This window comes from Tigriopus californicus, chromosome 9 (genome assembly GCF_007210705.1).
Source record: "Tigriopus californicus strain San Diego chromosome 9, Tcal_SD_v2.1, whole genome shotgun sequence".
Classification (NCBI taxonomy): Eukaryota; Metazoa; Arthropoda; class Copepoda; order Harpacticoida; family Harpacticidae; genus Tigriopus; species Tigriopus californicus.
In genome coordinates, this window is record NC_081448.1 from 14,279,671 (window position 1) to 14,297,847 (window position 18,177).

General features: G+C 43.4%; 4 protein-coding genes across 4 annotated transcripts; 1 reads left to right on the forward strand and 3 right to left on the reverse strand.

The window, feature by feature from the left end:
* Positions 1–1,858: 1,858 nt before the first annotated feature.
* On the forward strand, positions 1,859–9,422 carry LOC131886041 (RNA exonuclease 1 homolog). Its single transcript, XM_059234259.1, has 5 exons — positions 1,859–2,072; positions 2,425–6,135; positions 7,893–8,196; positions 8,895–9,154; positions 9,212–9,422. Exons 1-5 carry the CDS (start codon positions 1,922–1,924, stop codon positions 9,319–9,321), a joined length of 4,536 nt encoding a protein of 1,511 aa, XP_059090242.1. The 5' UTR covers positions 1,859–1,921; the 3' UTR covers positions 9,322–9,422.
* On the reverse strand, positions 6,202–7,794 carry LOC131886042 (rhomboid-related protein 1-like). Its single transcript, XM_059234260.1, has one exon. The coding sequence runs from the start codon at positions 7,565–7,567 to the stop codon at positions 6,233–6,235; it is 1,335 nt and encodes a 444-aa protein (XP_059090243.1). The 5' UTR covers positions 7,568–7,794; the 3' UTR covers positions 6,202–6,232.
* A 48-nt stretch (positions 9,423–9,470) lies between the features above and the next one.
* Positions 9,471–10,677, reverse strand: LOC131886043 (sulfotransferase 1E1-like). Its single transcript, XM_059234261.1, has one exon. The coding sequence runs from the start codon at positions 10,564–10,566 to the stop codon at positions 9,580–9,582; it is 987 nt and encodes a 328-aa protein (XP_059090244.1). The 5' UTR covers positions 10,567–10,677; the 3' UTR covers positions 9,471–9,579.
* Positions 10,678–13,510: 2,833 nt separating this feature from the next.
* On the reverse strand, positions 13,511–17,691 carry LOC131886433 (uncharacterized). Its single transcript, XM_059234765.1, has 5 exons — positions 16,984–17,691; positions 16,610–16,774; positions 16,324–16,528; positions 13,822–14,006; positions 13,511–13,737 (listed from the first exon to the last, which is right to left on the reverse strand). The coding sequence occupies exons 1-5, from the start codon at positions 17,584–17,586 to the stop codon at positions 13,642–13,644; spliced, it is 1,254 nt and encodes a 417-aa protein (XP_059090748.1). The 5' UTR covers positions 17,587–17,691; the 3' UTR covers positions 13,511–13,641.
* Between the last annotated feature and the right edge of the window lie 486 nt (positions 17,692–18,177).

Sequence of the window (18,177 nt, forward strand, 5' to 3'; positions counted from 1 at the left end):
ATTCAGATTAACATTATCACGTGTGTGCTTCTTGAGTTTATCAAGAAACAAGTTCCTACATACTTTGCAATGTATTTTGTGGAATATGGTAGTACTTTCTCTTTTGAAGTGCTTTTGACCAATTTGAGACTGGCAGCATGCGAAAGATCAGTATGTCAAGTAGTCAAGTACATCTTATTGGGAAATACCACGCTAATACCATTGCAATGTCAAAAGACACCCTTAACCGTGTGGTATGAGTTGGTTAAATCCATGGTGGATCAAGTTGTCATAAATCATTCAAAGCTTTGCCCTATTATGCAAAGCAAACGTGCGACCTCTTTTTAGAAGTAACTGACTCCCTGTCGGAAAGGTTTCCAAACAAAGCCCATGTTCTTTGACAATTGGCAGCCAATCAGATCGGTCGAATTTGATGACGCATACTCAGCCTTGCGTATCTATGCCTAGAGCATCTATACTCTGACCTAACTCTCCCAACCAACAAACAACAACAACAACAACAACAACATTGAGGCTTTTCAAGGGTTTTTTGCCAACTCTAATTGCTAGAATGAGACCAACAATGTTTTTACTTAAAACATCTTTTCCACATATTTTGGGATTTTAGGGCCCCAAAATACATTCTTGTCCATTTTCATTTTTTTGACCTTTTTCTTTTCTTCCTGGGATGATAAGTAAGAAAGAGAAAGATGATTTCTGAGAACAAGGGCAGCATTCAATTGCGGATCAATAGACACAAATCTAATCATGAAGTGAGCAAAAGTGCCTTAAACAATAGCACTAGACTCTCCAAACAAACAAAAAGAAATATTGTATACTGTACCAAAACATCACAAACAGGCCAAAGTGTCCTAATGTCAAGCATTGTAAAAAAGAAGATTTAATTGCATGTTAACAAATAAAGAAATTGAAAAGATCACTCAGCATATGCAATTGTTTTTCTAGAGTTTGGCAACAGAAAAAGGCAATAAACAGGACTAACAATGACCTTTTGGCCATGGCAGCAACGTTTTTGTTATACATTGCCTGTTTTTTTTTTCATTTCCCAATTTTTCTTTCATTTTTTTCTCGACTCTTTTACACTTGCTATTTTTGGTATTTTTGCACTTTTTGGCATATTTTTCTAACTGGCTATTTTTTTCAAGGCCTAGTAATTAGAAGCCAGCATGGACATGGCAAGATTCTGCTTCTTAGGGGTAGCAGGTTCAACTACAGGTGCTTGAAGATATTATAATGTAACATTCCTTTTCATCTATGTTTGGCTTGATATGGAAGGCATAAATTAAATCCGCCCCCCTCCCTGAACCTGTTGTTGCCTCTCTTTTGGAAAGTTTATTCGCCAATTTTTTCTTCAATTTTTTTCATGCCAATGTGCTTTCAATAAAGACCAAATTTATTTGCAAGTTTTGCCCGGTCCTAGTTTTTATGCGAGGAAAAATAAATGGGAGAGAAACAACAAACCCAAAACGTTTTTGGCTAACATAAAATCAACCTATTTGGGTTATTTTAAGCTACATAAAAATGACATATTTGGGCCAAAAGTCCGACATATTTTGTCGGGGCCGACTAATTACTAGTTTACTACCCTTGTTAAGATTTTGATAGAGTCCTTGAACCTCTCCCCTGAAGGCCATAAGAACTCAAATCGTGAACACAAACATGCTCTAAATCATTAAGATATGGCTTCAAAAGGTGAACCCTTGTGGGGATTGAAACTGAATTACAATGAAGACCTCCACGTGGGAGAAAGTTTATGGCTTTGAGGCCGGTTTTCTGGCCTATTCCGCTTGTCATCTGGCATTTTTTGGTATGTTTTTAGAGCTCTTCTGGCCAGTTCAGAGCCCAGGGACCGAGCAGCCCTGCCAGCCATTTCACAACGACCTCATCGTCGTCATTTTGGGGATTTGGGGGCCGGCGTCTCATGTTTCCGTCCACGGGTTATTTCGGCACCTTCCCGTGTCCCTATTTCGCTAACGGCGGTCTGTGCCAACGGCCCTATTGCCATTTTCGGCATGATGCCCCAGCCCTACTATCACCCATGGCCACGCCCACGCCCGAACGGTCGGTCCCAGGTACAGCTTGTCCGCAATCTTATTATTGATGGGGATGAAACCCCTTGAACCCGCCCAACCCATTGGTCGTATTATTAATGGCGAAGACGGCTCATGTTCACGGAGGCTAGATAGAAAGAGCTCAGAGTTGAACGAGAATAATAGACTTTCGAAGTCAGGTCCGGGGCCAGACTTCTGGGCTTAGTTAGGAGTGCCTAGAGAGACCCAAGGGACCCGAGGGAACCCCCATGGATCGACACGTTTGGCCAGGCCCACCCAACTAGGTAGCTAGTAACCAATTCAAGCCTGCCTGCTCAAGGTGTTCTCGTTCTGGCTGCTCTAACTTCTGCTTGGCTTGGACATTCATTTTCAGCGGCTGTGGGCGTGGGCCATGACCCACCCGAGCGTTCGTCGGCCCATTTGGAGTCTTTGGTGAGTGATGCCGTGAAGAAAGTGCTGCTTTCCGTGGCCGGCTCCACTTCCGACCCGACAACGGACCCGTCCCACACCTTGAATGCCATCCTGGCCAAATTGGACGCCCAACAAATCGCCGAGGCGTTAAAATCCGCCCAAAGTGATCGGCCGGCTAGCCACACCAAGAAACTTTTTCTACCGGCCCAAGATGCGCCATCCTATGAGCCCACGCCCATTGAAGAATTGCGGAAATACCAACAGCCGCCCACGTCTGACCCATCTTTCAGTCCCACCTACGATTTTTGTTCGGAGCCCTCGGCTTCCACCGCCCCTCCAGCGGCCCATGCCCCGCCTCCGGTCAAGAAGTCTTACATTCCGGGCAACCTCGAGCAACTGTCCAGTCTCAAGCCTCAGATCCTCAAGAAGAAGCCCGTGCAATTGCCCAAATCCAAGGTCACCGTGTTCGGGGACATTGGCGATTTGAGTGAGAGCGACGATGAAGCCACGGAAAGCAGTCACCTCATCGGTGAGATTCTCCTCAAAGGCATGAAATCCGGTGTGTTTACCAACGTGAACGAAGTGGAGCAGCAGGTCATCCGCAGTAAAGTCAAAGCCCAGAAAGTCAAAACTGAACCGGTGGTGCCTGAGAAACTTGAAAATCAGGCGGAGCCGTTGGTTGAGGTTAAGGTAGAAAATATTAGTTGTGACACCGTGACGAGTAGCTCCGAAGATCCCAAAGAGTCTCCCCGAGAACCGCTGGAAAGTAATGAGGCCAAGCGGCTGAGATTGGAGAGGGAAGCCGCCAAGCAGTTGGTCGAGGCCAAGGAGAAGGAGTTGCAAAAGATCGAAGCCAAACGGAAGGTGCTGGAAAATTATTACAAGAACAAGTTCATGGGTATTGAAAGCAACCTCCCTGAAAAGAAACTCAGCCAGCCTCCGGACAAGATCCAGCCCCAAATCCAAGAGGCGGTTGTTGTCATTTCGTCTGAATCTGGCTCCGAGTCCTCATTGGCGTCCACCGTGTCGTACCACAGCCAAAGTGACAGCTCGGAAGAGGAATCCGATGAGGAACAGTCGTCCCGCAAGCGAAAGAAATCCCGAAAATCGAAGAGTAAGAAGAGAAAAATGTCGAAGAAAGAGAAGCGAAAGAAGAAGAAAATGAGGAAGGAGAAGAGGAAAAAGAAACGATCACGGTCAAGCTCCTCTTCATCGGAGTCCTCTTCTTCCTCGGAGTCACAGTCAGACAATGATACCGATTCAAGTGAAGAATATAAGAAACGTCAGTCGAAAAAGAAGCGGAAAAGGAAAGAATCCTCCAAAGAAAAAGACAGAAAGAAGAGGATTGAGGAAAAAATCCGACACCTACAAGTGAAGCGGGAACCGTTGGCAGTCATTAGCGAATCAAGTCCAAGTCATCCGTCACAAAAGTTGTCGGCCATGGTCAAGATTGAAAAAGACGACACTGTCAGCAAAACCCTAACATTGTCATCGTCCAAACCCCTCTCGTCCATTGTCAAATTAGAGAATTTTGAAGAGCAAGAACCTCTCTCTAAACAACAACCATCATCATCGGAGTCAGGTACTGCTCAGACCAAGGCGAAACCTCAGTCCTTGGCCGTGGTCAAATCCGAGGAGACTGCTCGACGTCTGAGTGCGGCTGACATCATTCTTGGTGCTCCTGATTCGTCTGTGGCCCAAGGTCCGATGAAAACCAATGTAGGAGCTCAGATCGGATCCACCTCGGATAGTGCATTCGAGGTAAAGAATGCTCAGGAAAAGATCCAAGATGTTCATATCAAGGAGGATGAGAAGTTGAATCCGGATTTCCACAGTGAAGGCGACGATGTGGACGAGGAAGAGTTGCCTCCTAATGTTCAATCCTTTTTGGACGCCATGACTCAATTGGACGAACAGAACAACGTCAAAGCCCCAAAGGCAGATCTGAAAGAGCGCCGGAAGTCTTCGAGGAAAGACCAAGACAAGAAGAGGCCAGACAGGTCTGATAACAAAGCAAAACGTCCGGAGAAGAGCTCAAGTTCTCGACATCAGAAATCGTCCAACAAACACCTGGAGCGATCTCGAGACGAAAGGTCTAAAAAGGATGCTGACCATTCTAAGCACAAGTCGTCTTCGAGAACACGAGAGGATCATTCATCACGAACCAAGGAGAACGAGACGAGACGCCCAAGTGAACCTATCAAGCACAAGTCCAAGAATTCGGAGCCAATCAAAGGCAAGTCTTCGAGGAGCCATTCAGACTCAACCTTCAAGAAGTCCTCGACAAGCCATGCAGAATCGAAGTCGAAAGCTGCAAGGATTGAAGCCAAGGAACTGGATCCGCCGTTGTCAAAGGTCAAGGACAAGGATTCCGATGAAACGAATTCTCCTATCCCTGATTTCTCTGCGGAATTGGATCTCCTTCCAGATGACTTGAACGATTTTCAGGATGACTCCATGGGGTTATCCAATGACGAAGACGATGCGGATGAGTTGTTCGAAGACGAAGATGACGAGCTGCGCAGAATATTCAACGAATTCGACACCACAACGATTAATACTGATTCCAATGCGCAAAAGAAGGCCCAGAGACTGGTAAAAGAAGGTGACGGCGGGGATGACAAGGCTAATACTCAATCACGAAAGAGAATCGCTCATTTAGGAGCCGCAGATAAATCGTCGGAGCAATTGCGACCACCCACCAAGAAACCACGGCTGACTCCCTCGCAAATGCTCATGAACCGGTACAAGAAGATCCAGGAAAAGCAAGAGGATGAAAGCATAGAGAACCAAATGGAGCAAATCGCTCAAGGCCTGCCAAGCAAAGCCTCCAATAAGCGGATCGCCCATGCCGCAAATTCTGCGGGACCGCCCAAATCAAAACTTCAACGTCAATTGGATGCCCGACGTGCTGCCACGGAAACGCAGCCGGGCAAACAAACCGTGGCCCATACCCTTAAAGGCATGCCCCGAATGGCCCACAATCCAACCACCAAAACCATGGCTCAGTTGGAAAAGCCCATGATTGGGGCGGACCCGTCGGCCAAAGTCCCGGCCAATGTCCGGCAACGCTACTTGAACAGCCTCGTCGAAGAGTGTCTCAAGATCTATGGGCATGACAGGGCCAAGGCCTATGAGAGGGCCAAGAGCGAGGAGAAGATTTGTAGTGATAGAAGCAAGAACCGAAATATCTACCTCAATGTGGTGGTCAATTGTATTAAACGCCTTCGGTCGGAGGCTGCAGAGGCGGCCAAAGCAGGTTCTGCGTCAAGTAAGCCTTTGCCCGACGGACAGAAGAGAAACATGCTCACCACTCACTTGCAAGTTTTGGCCGGCAAACCGGGTTCCATCGGCACCTGGAGCATTGAGAAGCGAGCCAAATCTGACGAGGACATCCCTGATGATCTCTATTATGCTGTGATGAAACGTTACGTCCTGACTCCGGAGCAAATGGAGGAGAATTGCTATCCCTTAGCCGATCCCAATGAAAAAGGCAAGGCTATAGTAAAAGAGGATCCTTTTCGGCCTCGAAAGGCTCAGCCCACAGATCCAATGAAGCGACTTTGTGATAGGTGTAACCGAATGTACAGGATCGACAAATTCGGACATCAACTCGATCGTGAGGACTGCATTTACCATTGGGGCAGGCTAATCCGACGGCGAGGAAACAGAGGTAAGTTCCATAGTTGGGATAGTTGGGATCAGACTTTGGTAGATAGTAGCTATTGATAAAGCAACATTACTGGCCGAGATCTATTTTTCTAATTTGGTTAAATATAATTATGGCAAGAGCGTAGAAACTCGTGGCCTGGTTCCACGCCAAAGTATGTGGCATTATTGCCGTGAACCAACCTAACAATGAAGTCAGCAAAAATGTTCCATGACAAAACCGGCACCATGATCACCATTACCAATGCCAAACACACTGTTTTTAGTTTTTGTTCCCAATGCTCCACTTTTCGATTCTTCAACACGACGATTCCGATCAAAACTCCGATGAGAGCTCCAGACAAATGGGCCACGTACGAGGTTTTACCGTTGTGTTTGATGATTGCTATGACGGGGTCCACCACGGCGTAAGCGAGTACTAAAATCAATCTGAGCGTTCGGATCATGTGTCCGTGCTTGGCACTGGTCGCCTTTCCCCGGCGAACGCGTTTGTTGATGATCATGATATCTTCCCGCCAATTGAGAATGAGTGTCGCTAAATGGGCACCAATGAGAGCGTATACTCCGCCGGATGCTCCCGCTAAAAACGCATGCGGTTCAAAGATTGACGACCCAAGTGATCCAGCCAACACTCCCACTAAATACACAGTACCCACACGGTAGGGACCGTGGGTCATCTCCAGGGGAAGACCGACAAGAATCTGCATGACGACGTTGAGAGCGAAATGCTGGAATCCGGAATGGACCAGACTGTAAGTCAAGAAACGCCAAACCTGAGCGCGTTGGTTTGGATTCAAAATCAGTTTGGAACACAGGGGTGCGATCTCATTCCATGCCACTGGCAGCTCAGGATGGTGTTTGTGGAATTGCACCATGTGTGAAATAAAAACGATCACCTCGAGGATCGCCACTGACAGGATGAAAATGGGAGGGGGACATAATGTGATCTCCTCGCCGTAGGCTATCACTTTGAGATATTGCCTAAAGAGACTCCGCTGGGCTTTATCGAGCTCTTGGGCATGATCCCGGAGCATCTGAGAGAACTCTTCTTTGTCGACAAATCCATCTTTGTTCGCATCTGCTCTCGACACTAGACGTTCCAATCGAGTGGGTGTGATATTCAAATTGGCTTCCATATCGATGGCCTTCTTCAGGTCCATGGCCGTCACCCATTTCAGAAGACTTCGAGTGTCAATCCTTCCATCTCGGGTTCCATCGGCCCGGTCGAGTAGATCAAAAATCTGGCCATCGTCCGAGGTCGTGTCAACTTCTAGTAAGGAAATGTCTTGAGCTGTCTCCTCAATCTCTAGGGGGATGTCAATGGTGGTGGTTGGGGTTGAGATTCCGTTGGTTTCTTCATGGCGAAGAAGTTTCGCAATCTGTGGCCCGAAGCCAAACATTTTGTGCACGGTTGCGTTCACGGCTTGAAAAAGCATAATGAACTCAGGCTCCTTCTTATTTGTGCCTGCATGATGAAATCAGCCGCTGTTTCAAGATAAGAGACGACTTTTGTTTAGAAGTTGGGTATTAGCTTGTTCTTGAAGTCCAAATCCAATTTGAATGACGCCAATCGTCAGTAATGTTTCAAAGCAGTGTGACATATCATGTTCTCAGTCTTGATCTCCATAATTTACGTAGGTTCTCGAGTGCATTTTTAAGTGACTTTGAATCGCAGGTTCGTAGATTGGGAAGAACGTGTTAGCAAAATTCAATATTTGCTCAACCTGTAAGCCTGCCTACGTTCACGTCTTATCATTTCAGCCACAGGATTCATTCAGTGTTTTTCGTGCTGTCAACTGGAAGCGGATTCGGATGGTTGTCAGGTCCACAAATGTCACGTCACGGACATCTTGGACTTCAACGACATGCGAGGCTTCGTGACCACCATGGACCCGGTATCGGTCCCTTCCGACGGAGATTACAAGATCTTTGCGTTGGATTGTGAGATGTGTAACACGGTAAAGGGCAACGAGCTCACACGTGTGACGGTGGCTGATTTGAGCGGCAAAACGGTCTATGAGAGCCTAGTCAAGCCTGAGAATGACATCATCGACTACAATACCAGGTATATAACTCAGCTTCAACTGCTTCAACTTCAAAGGCTTTTATTTAGAAAAATTATAAGGCGAACACGAGGTTCAAAATGTATGGTCTTATTTCATGCATTTATGCCATTAGACAGTCGAAGAATGCTTGAGGCTAGATAGAGTGATGGAAATACGCATTTATAAGTATGTTTTTGTATTTGGGGTGCTAGGATCGGAGGGGTGAACCTCGCCCGGCCGGCGAAGGTAGCCATCACATCATTCGTATGAAGTTCCGATAGGCAGTATCGTAGTCGGCCGTATCAGATTAGTTGTCCGTCTTTGGATGTGGTTAGCGTCTAAAAGTTTCCTTGAGAAAGGTCGGGGAGGAGAACTTGAGTCTTTGGCAGAAGCAAATGTTCCGACATCATATTGAGTCCCGAAGTAAACTTATCTACTACCATCTTTTGACTCAATAAGACATCAGAACCTATGCTTCCACTACGAAACAGTCTAAGAGCCGAATTCAATCGATGGGAATCTACTTTCTGTTCACAAGTGACAGGAAACTTTCTCTCCCGCTGTGTATGACCAGAGAGCCATGAAATAAATCTTCAATGAGTGGCGTTTGGTTACCTTAGCGTTGATTGGAATAAAATTTATACCCATGAATACCGGTTTTCAAGAAAGAAAGCTCCAAGTAGGCATATTTGTTGATTATGAATATATTTCTTTAAAGGTTCAGTGGAATCACAGCCGACGACCTGGAGGGTGTGACCACCACCATTCGGGACGTGCAAGCGGTTCTCTTGTCTATGTTCACATCCAAAACTATTCTTATTGGTCATTCTTTCGAGAGTGACTTGAAGGCTTTAAAAATGATCCATATGTCGGTGGTGGACACTAGCGTGGTATTTCCTCACAAAATGGGTCCGCCCTATAAGCGTGGATTGAAGGTTTTGTCCGCGGAATTACTTAAGCGCATCATTCAGAACGAAGGTAAGCTCAAACGAAAAAAATCGAAGAAATCTTGATTTACATTCTTTTTTCTTTTAGTGGGTGGTCATGACTCGGCCGAGGATGCTCTGGCTTGTCTCGATTTAATGAAAATGAAGGCCAAGGATGATGTCAAGAAACTGAGACAGATGGCACATGCCAAAAAGTGATCTGCATTTGTTACAGCGAAGAACGGTTTGTCAAAATAATGTTATTGCAATAGCCAAGTGAGCGATACAATAAATTATCAATGCGCTAGAAGGTAACTACATTTAAAAGTTGTAATTATAATTTTATGTCTCGTCGCATTTTACACATATTTCAAACTTTTGCTTGATAGATTTATTGTTCCCGATAACGTCTAAAAAAGAGGAAAAAAAACAATTCAAATCACATTTCTACTTTGCAAGACACCAATGAGTAGTAAACTATTCAAAAACCATGTTGTAATCCGAATCTTGAAGTTGCTCTCTGATCCAGGGATCCCATTCGGCGTTCATCTTTTCATTGAAGTGGTTCTTCCAATCCCCGATCATTCCCTTCCGAATGAAAACCTTGTCTTTGGATGGATCTTGCTTGTCAAACTCCTTCTGTTTGTTCACGAATTTGTTCTTCTTCAAGCTCTCAAATTTAACTGCCTCAAGAAGTTTGACCTTGTTCTCATGGGACAATTTTACACCTAGAAACATGCAGAGTTTCTCTACAACGCCATCGATATCCGCCTTCATCTCTTCAAACGTATTGAAGCACATGTTGGGATGAGCCCGTTTCTCCCAGGCCTCCAAAACCATTGGAATCATAGGGGTCTGCAATATAGCCCCATTCTTGAACACCTTGGCAAACTCCTCGAATGGAAACTCTTCCGGGAGGATCAGCTTGTGATGGTAGTAGTATGAGACGGCCATGTCTTTGACATTCCTGGCCACAAAAATCACTTTACATGTGTCCAACAACTTGTCGGGCAACATGGTCAAAGGCAAATGGGTCTTGATGATCCTGGGCCTCGGTCGGGATTGGGCAAATTCGAAAGAGTTGCCCTCAAAGTGGTGTAAGTTCTCCTCATTCTGCTCCAAATCGCTCTGATAAGGTTCACTTGAAGGTCCACGAATCGAGCCCAGCTCTAAGAAAGGAATCCGGTAGAATTGATTGATCTGGGCCGCTTCCAGGTCCACGTTGTTCAGGAGAAGCCAAACGATCTCTTGCGTCCAAGTGGTTCCGCACTTGGGTGGGGTCACAATCCAAAGATCATCCTCATAGATGGGCATCTTGTACTTGATAAAGTTGACGTCCAATCTCGCAGGGACCACATAACGCATTGGCGACACCCGGATCAGCTCGCCGTACAGTGGGAAAGGTTTTCCATTCACCGTGAGGTGATCATCAAGTGAAACGGCCTCCACTTCTAAGGAAGACATCTTGTCTGAGGTTTAAAGATCAATGAAATGTGTAAAATGTTTAGTCTTAGAGGGGAGGGAAACACTGCAGCTTGGGTCGGATAACGGCTGTTTGTGACCAAAGTCACGTCGAACGTGTGCGTGTGTGTGTGGGGGATGTACACTATAACCCTAAAACCTGGGCAGATTCAAGCCATTCACCAAAGAGTACGAACATTCCCCATCAGGTGTCGTCAAGGACGCGTGTGTGAGGACTGGGAATTTCAAGAGAGCTCGTACTTTCAAGTTGCCGTACGAGTTTTCTTGATCAGGGCATCGCTGAACATTTACAGTTAACGTTTACCTGGACATCATGTACTAAAGAGATGGTCCAATTACTCACATTAATTTGTATTGCGACTTCATCATTAAGAGTTGAGTAATTACCGTTTAGATTGTACCATCAAAGTTTATTTAACTGCCATTTTGATCATATCGTCAATTTGTAATCAATAGGGGTCGGAGAAATAGTTGGTGATTTAGGTTAGAAAATCAGCCGAAAACGTTATAATAAGTTATAAAAAGGCGAAAAAAATGTAAAGTCAAGACTATGTCTGAGTCCAAAGAGCAAGAAGATCATGAAAAAATCATCAAGTAATTTTGGCCTTAAAAACCACCATAATACATGAATGGTTTGTTTGATTATTCTTGTATTATGGTGTTTTTTAAGGCAAAAATTGCTTGATAATTTTTTTGCGATCTTCTTGCTCTTTGAAATATAGTCTTGCCTTTACATCAACGGAAAATTGAATTTTAATGTAGGCACATATTTATGACTTCTAAGTGAAAATCATATCTTGAAGCATCATGGAATCATGGTCCAGGATGCAAAAGCCATCATGTAGAATTTACTGTATAGGGTGGAAAGAAATTAAGGTCCACTCTTTGTGTGTCCTGAAAATCCTTCCCCCCCCCTCGTCCTCCATGAATTGCTTGATCATATTTTCATTTTTTTTTTTTGTGCGGACTTCCTTACCGCTACCGGGATTGGAATCCCAGCAGTTCAAGACGAGAAGATTATTTATTATACCTGACTTTTATTTATATATATTATTTGATCGACCAACGAATTGGAGTTGGCTGATCTGGCTAATCCTTGAATATAAGGTTGATCTGGAATTTTAGTCAAAAACTTGTCCAAGTCTGACTTAAATCTTGCTACTGGATCAACCCCTACATAACCCTACGAATATTTGAGGGCAGCAAATTGAACAATGAAGGAAGAAGGACCGAGAAAGAAGAGAGTTGGACTTCATGGTTTTAACTAGCCTGGATTCTCGAGGGCTTGAAGGTGCTCTCAAAACGCACATTAAGCCTCTACGGTCACTACAATTGACCCTAAATCCTGGGTTGGGACAAAGCTCATGAATGCTTTTGAAAACGTACAATATCAGATACCTTTCGTACCTTTTAAAAGGGGCTATTGGAAAATCTAACACCAAGCTAAAAAATCTAACATCCAACTTCAGTCTAAAGGAGGTTGGTAACCCCTCTAACATTTGGCCCTCTGCAGACGGAATCCTGTAATCCCAGATTTTCGCCCTTGATCTGATCCATTGTAAAGGGATTCGCTGTTCTTGCATGAAGTTCTCCATCCATCAATGAAGGTTCAAGAATGGACACCAAAAGGCTCATCCACTTACATCGGCCTCTTGGCGGTCTTCAGCAGACCCTTAGTTTTGGTTCTGACATCAAGACTATGCTATGTTTTGGTGAAACCGGTGAGAGGGTTACCAATCGCCTTTGGGTAGAATTTAGATCATTTGTAGTATGGTACTACAGTATGTGTTCAACAATTCCTCTACATTAATGAAGATTATGGTTCACGGTCAAACAAGTTTTTGAACCGAGACAATTATTGCTAGACACGGCCAAAGCAGCCCTGAAATTTTTTACACCCAGTAATTCTCGTAAATTTTGCCTAAGCATGATAGAGACTCTTAAATTTTCCCGAAAATCCTCGGTTTTAGATTATTTTATGTTTGAAATCCGTGAAAAAAATTTTTTTGCCCCAAAATAGCCAAAATAGCTCAAAAGTTAATTTAACATAAAAAAATATCTTTCCGACCCCTGGCAATCAATTATAACATCTATTATGTTGTTAACAATTGCATAAATCTTTCGAAAAGGCACTGACTAATGAATCGCGATTAAAAAAAGGCTTGGTTTATCATGGTCTTTTCTAATCGCTACAGGAAATGTAATCTCCAGAACAATAACATGAGATGCCTTCAAAATTTCAAAGAGAAATATTGATGTAGCTAGCTGGGTAATGAATAGCGTAACCTGTATTCAATAGCTGCGGCTGACCGCGATTGATAAAGCAATTTCATTTTGCCCAAGCATGTTGACGTCATTTGTGACTACTACAGACCGATTTGGCATTGGAAGCAAATAAATTGAAAAAGTGTTTGGCCATCGGCTATGCTGAAAATGGTAGGTACAAATCCTTAGAGATTATTTTGGCGGATTAAAACCATGTCTTTGGTTTTTTTTTCGTATCGGTGGATAGTCATCGTCTTAAAGCTTATTGATCTGTTAGAAAACCAATTAAAAAACCTTCTGAGAGGTCGAATAAACATCGCTCTGAACTTGGCACGGGTGGCGTGAACCAGCTTGGCCAAAATTGAATTGGTTCAATCGAGGTTATCTCCAAAAGTAGAATTCTTGGGCAACTTTGGACAAGCTGCTTGCTTATAGGTGGCCGTGCCATATCTCAATTTTTTGAACCTCAGTTATCAAATCAATGATCAAGATTCATATGAAGTGAATGTGTGTTGATTTTGAAAACACCTCGCGCCCTTATGGAGTACTTCCCATAAAAAGTGCTAGAATGGAACTGAAAAAGGGGGCAATCATTATAGCAGAGGCTTGAAATGGAGGGCAAACATCACATGGTTCATTGTGAGTAAGACAATTTACTCAAAGAATATTTATTTGGACTAGATTTTCCAGAATATTTGACAAAAGAGGACGCCGCACTCTAATACCCATTGGAGTGGGTTTGCAAGTTTACAATTATTTTCTTGACATGTTCACTTTGAGCTGTCTCGATCATCATGGTTTGATTGGTATCTCGGTCATCGGGGTTTCAGTATCACTTGACGCCAATGGCGCTCTTCCATTTAGATCAAGGTATAACTCGGGGTTTTTCTGGAAAAGCAAAATCACGATCAGAGCCAGTGCACGTGTATTGGTTTTCGTGATTCATTTGTCAATAATGATCGGATCGCTTACCGAGTTGCATTGAAATTTGAGCTTGTTCATGTAAAAGTATGTGGTGTAGAATCCATGAATCAGGAATGGATCCCCGGGCTTTGGATCTTGAATGATCCCTCCATGGAGAGTGGTGGCTATTCCCAGTAACTCCAAAGAGGAGAAAGCTAACACGAAGGATCCCAAGAGAGTCCAGGAGAAGGTGTCTACAACGAGAAAAGAGGTCAAACCAAGGTAGCTTTGTACATACGGTATACAGAACTTGTTGACAAAGGGTGGTCGTATTACAATCAAATGCGACTTATTCAACTAATCCAAGAGGGAAATAACAAGAGGCGAACGGGGGAAAGCTCTTTGTTACCAAATGTAGTATGTTCATAATTTCCTGTCTTTGTCAATCCTGTCTGAGCTTTCCGTTCGTTCACACCGTGGTTAAAATGTCTTATGAAATTTTGATGGTTGTACCACAACACATCTTGGAATCTTTCTAGCCTGCAAAATCATGATAAATAGCTTTGATTTTGTTGCTTTATAGAATATTAGATAATATCAAAAATTCACAGGCCTAAAAGCAGGTCAAAAGGGGGGAATTTTCAAAAAACAACTTGATAGAATTAAGGTGTACGCTTAGTTAGCCCATATTTAGAGGTTAGTAGTGGTGGGGCGAGTCCTTTAATTTTTTGACTTTTTGCCAGACTCGAGTCCAGCAGAGGACTTATTTCTCTGAAACTTGATACGGCTCTTGAACCAGCGTGTTCATTCATTGTCAATCAGTGTGTTGCAAAGTTTTGAGAATTTGCTTGCGTCATTTGGAGCAATATTTGTACCATTACCTTCATTGTCTTGCACCCGTATTCTTCTTGGAAAATTGTAAAATGCACATTCATTATTCTTTCCCAACATGTAGCCAGCCCAATCTCCTTTTTACTAAGCTACGGTCACTTCGTTTTGTTTCGAAATGACCTAAATTAGATTCGGATCCGAGTGTACCAAAGCAAGATTTGGTTGCATTTCCGGGCATTAATTGCAATTCTCATGAGCTTTCCTTCGAAGTGTCGCTCATTATTTGCGGAATGGTCGGTCTTGCCCAAAACCCTTCAATAGAAGTTTGTATTTGGATTGACATCAAAAGGAACGTAAGAATTTTTGAAGCTTGAGTTCATGTCAGAACTTGTGAAAAATGAACCTATACATGTTGACGACGAGAATTATCATTTTCCATTTCAATCACTCGAAATGTGGCTTCCATCACAATGATTGACGTCTGCGTCACAAATAATGCATATTTTGATTCACGGATGTAGCATTATTACGGTTGCAAGTAGAATAAGAGGATGGGGAGTAACTTGCTTTGCACTTTGCATGTTGACTATTGTATGTAGAGTATTGAAGGGCAGGATTTGGCAAATGAGGTAACCTCACTAATTATTCCAATTTGATGGATCACCATACTAGATATTTATTAAATTCTTGATAAAAATGGCAACATTCAACTAGTTTTAGAGCTCACAACATTTCTAAATCTCTACGTGAAATCAAAAAGTTGATTAAATATTGACTTCCTAGGCTACAAGAAGAATGGTTTACGTTCAGCACTTTAGAGGGCGCTTTGCACAATAGCTTCTACCAAATATAGGGCCAATTGGGCTTGTTGATTCCGCCTTAATGTTTTTTTGGTTTGATTTGGTTTTCACGGGCTTTTCAAACCGCCACAGGGAATGTCATCCCCAGTACAATTAAAATGAAAGGTTATATTTCGACTATTATTGTATTATAATGCGTTTGAGTGGCTTTTTGGCTAGTTCTATCAATATCTTATGTTTAATTAGTGACCCAGGTCACGTAATGTTCGGAAAAGAAATTACGTTCATGGCATGTTAACAGTAGTTTATTTAGCAATATACAGTGCCTCTTCCCCATTTCGTTTGGGCTTTCTGACGTTGCAAATAAGGGCCCCTTACTGTTGAACAGGTCAGATTGCCCGTCTTATGCTGATTCCGATAGAAATCCGCTAGCTGAACTACATTAGAGGCGAATTGAAGGCTTCTTTTATGTTCGCCCGTGTGTTCACTCTTTTGGTACTCGGACAATTTTTGAGTTGTTCTTGGCTCAACGTGACTATTTACTGTGCATTTGCCATCTCTTATCAGAGAGATGATAAAGATGTTAAAAAAGACTGCCAAATAAATTGATGTTCAAATAAATCGTCATTTTTGGTCGTAATTGTCTATGGTTGTTTAAAACAGGCTTTGTCGTTTCAACCACAACTGACATTAATAAATAATTTCCATAAAATGTTAGAAACAAACCTGATTGTGACGGAAGTGGAAAAATATCGGGTAAAATGTCGATGTATCACCTTAATTACGATTGAAACGATTTTCCGATGCTTCGACCGTGGTCAAAATGTTTACACGCATACTGTAATCTAACTCAACACGCTGAGAGGAGAGTAACATAATTCAAAGCATTTATTGCCCGATATGTCAAGCCTATGTTGCTATGAAGTAAAAATAACCTTACCTTCTGGCAAGATCAAGTCCAGCAAATACCAAATTCCTCTTAAATTGCTGACTGTGGCCACCAGCCCCAATGAGGCTAGAACTTGATTGGCACAAAAATGAAGCACTGCACTCCGGATATCATTCTCGTTCGAAGTTGGACCCAACACTTGCAGGAACCAAAATTGGACCGAGAATGTCAAAGTGGCGACTGAAACTCCAATACACTGCAAACAACGAGAGCCTTTATTGGATGACTTGTCTCTTTTATAACTTGGTGTTCATTGGAAAGGGATAAGGGGACTTACACACGACGCAAAGGCCTCTCCAAGGGATCCAGATCCGACCCAACTTGCCGACAAGCTATCCTCAATGGTCCAAACGCCAAACCAACAAGAGATGACCAGGACCTCACTGAAGGTTGTCAGAATGAGGTTGATAACGGTGAAGAGGAAGACCCATTGATTTGAGAACTAGAAAAAACTACTTGCACTGTATTGATTTCACTTGAGGGCCCCCTTTCGTGTTTGGAAGGATTTCTCAAAGGCCAAGCCTTTCTTATCACGCCCAATCACACAATTTTCTTCAAACATGCCATTAACGCCAATCAACAGTCGCAGCATGTCGTGATACCACACAAACATCGAATCGCTTTCCTCAACGTAATGAATAGGTAACTCACCTCTGTGGTTTTGGGATCCAAAAGGGTGAAACCATTCAAATGGAAATACTTGTCCCGCGAATCCACACGAATGGCCAAAGGAAACCCAATATTCGATCGGGAGTTGCCCAGGCACATCATGATCACCATTCCAACTCCCAAAAAGGCCAACCCTTGATTCCAACTGGCCCCAGACATGGAACACACGTCCCACCAGCCTTTCCACAAAATCATTCCCGATCCAAAGGCCAAAATCGTAAACGTGCGGGATAGAGCAAAGAAAACCCATCCCGATTTGAAATCTTCACAAAAGTAGTGGAACAAAGCTGGGACATAGGTCATCAGATTGATCCCGGATACACCCAAGATCACACATCCGGCCGTGTTCAAGTCGGGATGATTCGGGAAGAGATGATTGTCGAGCAAAAGGTTGAAGCCGATCCATGCCCCTCGCCAACAAGTGGTGATCAATGGTCCAAAAACCACTTGACCCAAGATGAAATCAATCACAAGGGGAGTGATGATCGAAAAGGACTCATCCACCGCGAGTTCCTTGGCGTGAGGGTGGATGATGTGCAGGGATTTGGCCACGTCGATCAGGACCAAAGCGGACAACGGCTTCATGGCAGCATTCGAAACCGCAGGAACACAACAGCCATTATCCCATGATGAAGCAATTCTTGGATCACAAAGGCAGAATAAGTGCACCCTACACGTCAATAAAACGACTCTGCTGTACCGTACATCCGCCTTGATGTGAAATATTTCCATGCTCTCTTTTTTTGGTTGTGGCTCACTTTGGCAATGATGAAATGAGAAAAGAAATCAGTCATTTTGCTTAGCTGGATCTCTTCTAAATTGATGACTTGAGGGCAAGCTCCAATATGACGAAATTAAGTTTCATCATTCTTGACCAGGTTCATAACTAGATTACAACCTTTGGTAGCGATCTAAATGCTACCTGCTGTTGAGTGTCGAGCAATAAGCCCTCTTGTACGGTATCTTATGTAATTTACAACGATTGCAGGAACAAGATTCGATCCTGGGTTCCAAGTAAATTCAGTGAGCTAATTCCCTATCCCTATTATCATTGTTCTCCCTTATTTAGTAAGACTTTCTTAACATATCTTAGATGCAACTCAAAACGTGTCATTGAACATTTTTTTGAATTGGGGCTATCAATGATCAATTATGAACTGCCAATGAAACATATCA

Excerpts from the sequence above, each read along its gene's own strand:
- LOC131886042 (XM_059234260.1), bottom strand. The coding sequence starts at position 7,567 with ATGCTTTTTCAAGCCGTGAACGCAACCGTGCACAAAATGTTTGGCTTC.
- LOC131886043 (XM_059234261.1), bottom strand. The coding sequence starts at position 10,566 with ATGTCTTCCTTAGAAGTGGAGGCCGTTTCACTTGATGATCACCTCACG.
- LOC131886041 (XM_059234259.1), top strand. The coding sequence starts at position 1,922 with ATGTTTCCGTCCACGGGTTATTTCGGCACCTTCCCGTGTCCCTATTTC. Across the intron at positions 2,073-2,424 it reads GCCCGAACGGTCGGTCCCAG|CGGCTGTGGGCGTGGGCCAT; the intron begins GTACAGCTTGTC and ends ATTCATTTTCAG. Across the intron at positions 8,197-8,894 it reads ATCATCGACTACAATACCAG|GTTCAGTGGAATCACAGCCG; the intron begins GTATATAACTCA and ends ATTTCTTTAAAG.
- LOC131886433 (XM_059234765.1), bottom strand. The coding sequence starts at position 17,586 with ATGAAGCCGTTGTCCGCTTTGGTCCTGATCGACGTGGCCAAATCCCTG. Across the intron at positions 14,007-16,323 it reads GGACTTGATCTTGCCAGAAG|ACACCTTCTCCTGGACTCTC; the intron begins GTAAGGTTATTT and ends TTCTCGTTGTAG. Across the intron at positions 13,738-13,821 it reads TCAAATTTCAATGCAACTCG|AAAAACCCCGAGTTATACCT; the intron begins GTAAGCGATCCG and ends TTGCTTTTCCAG.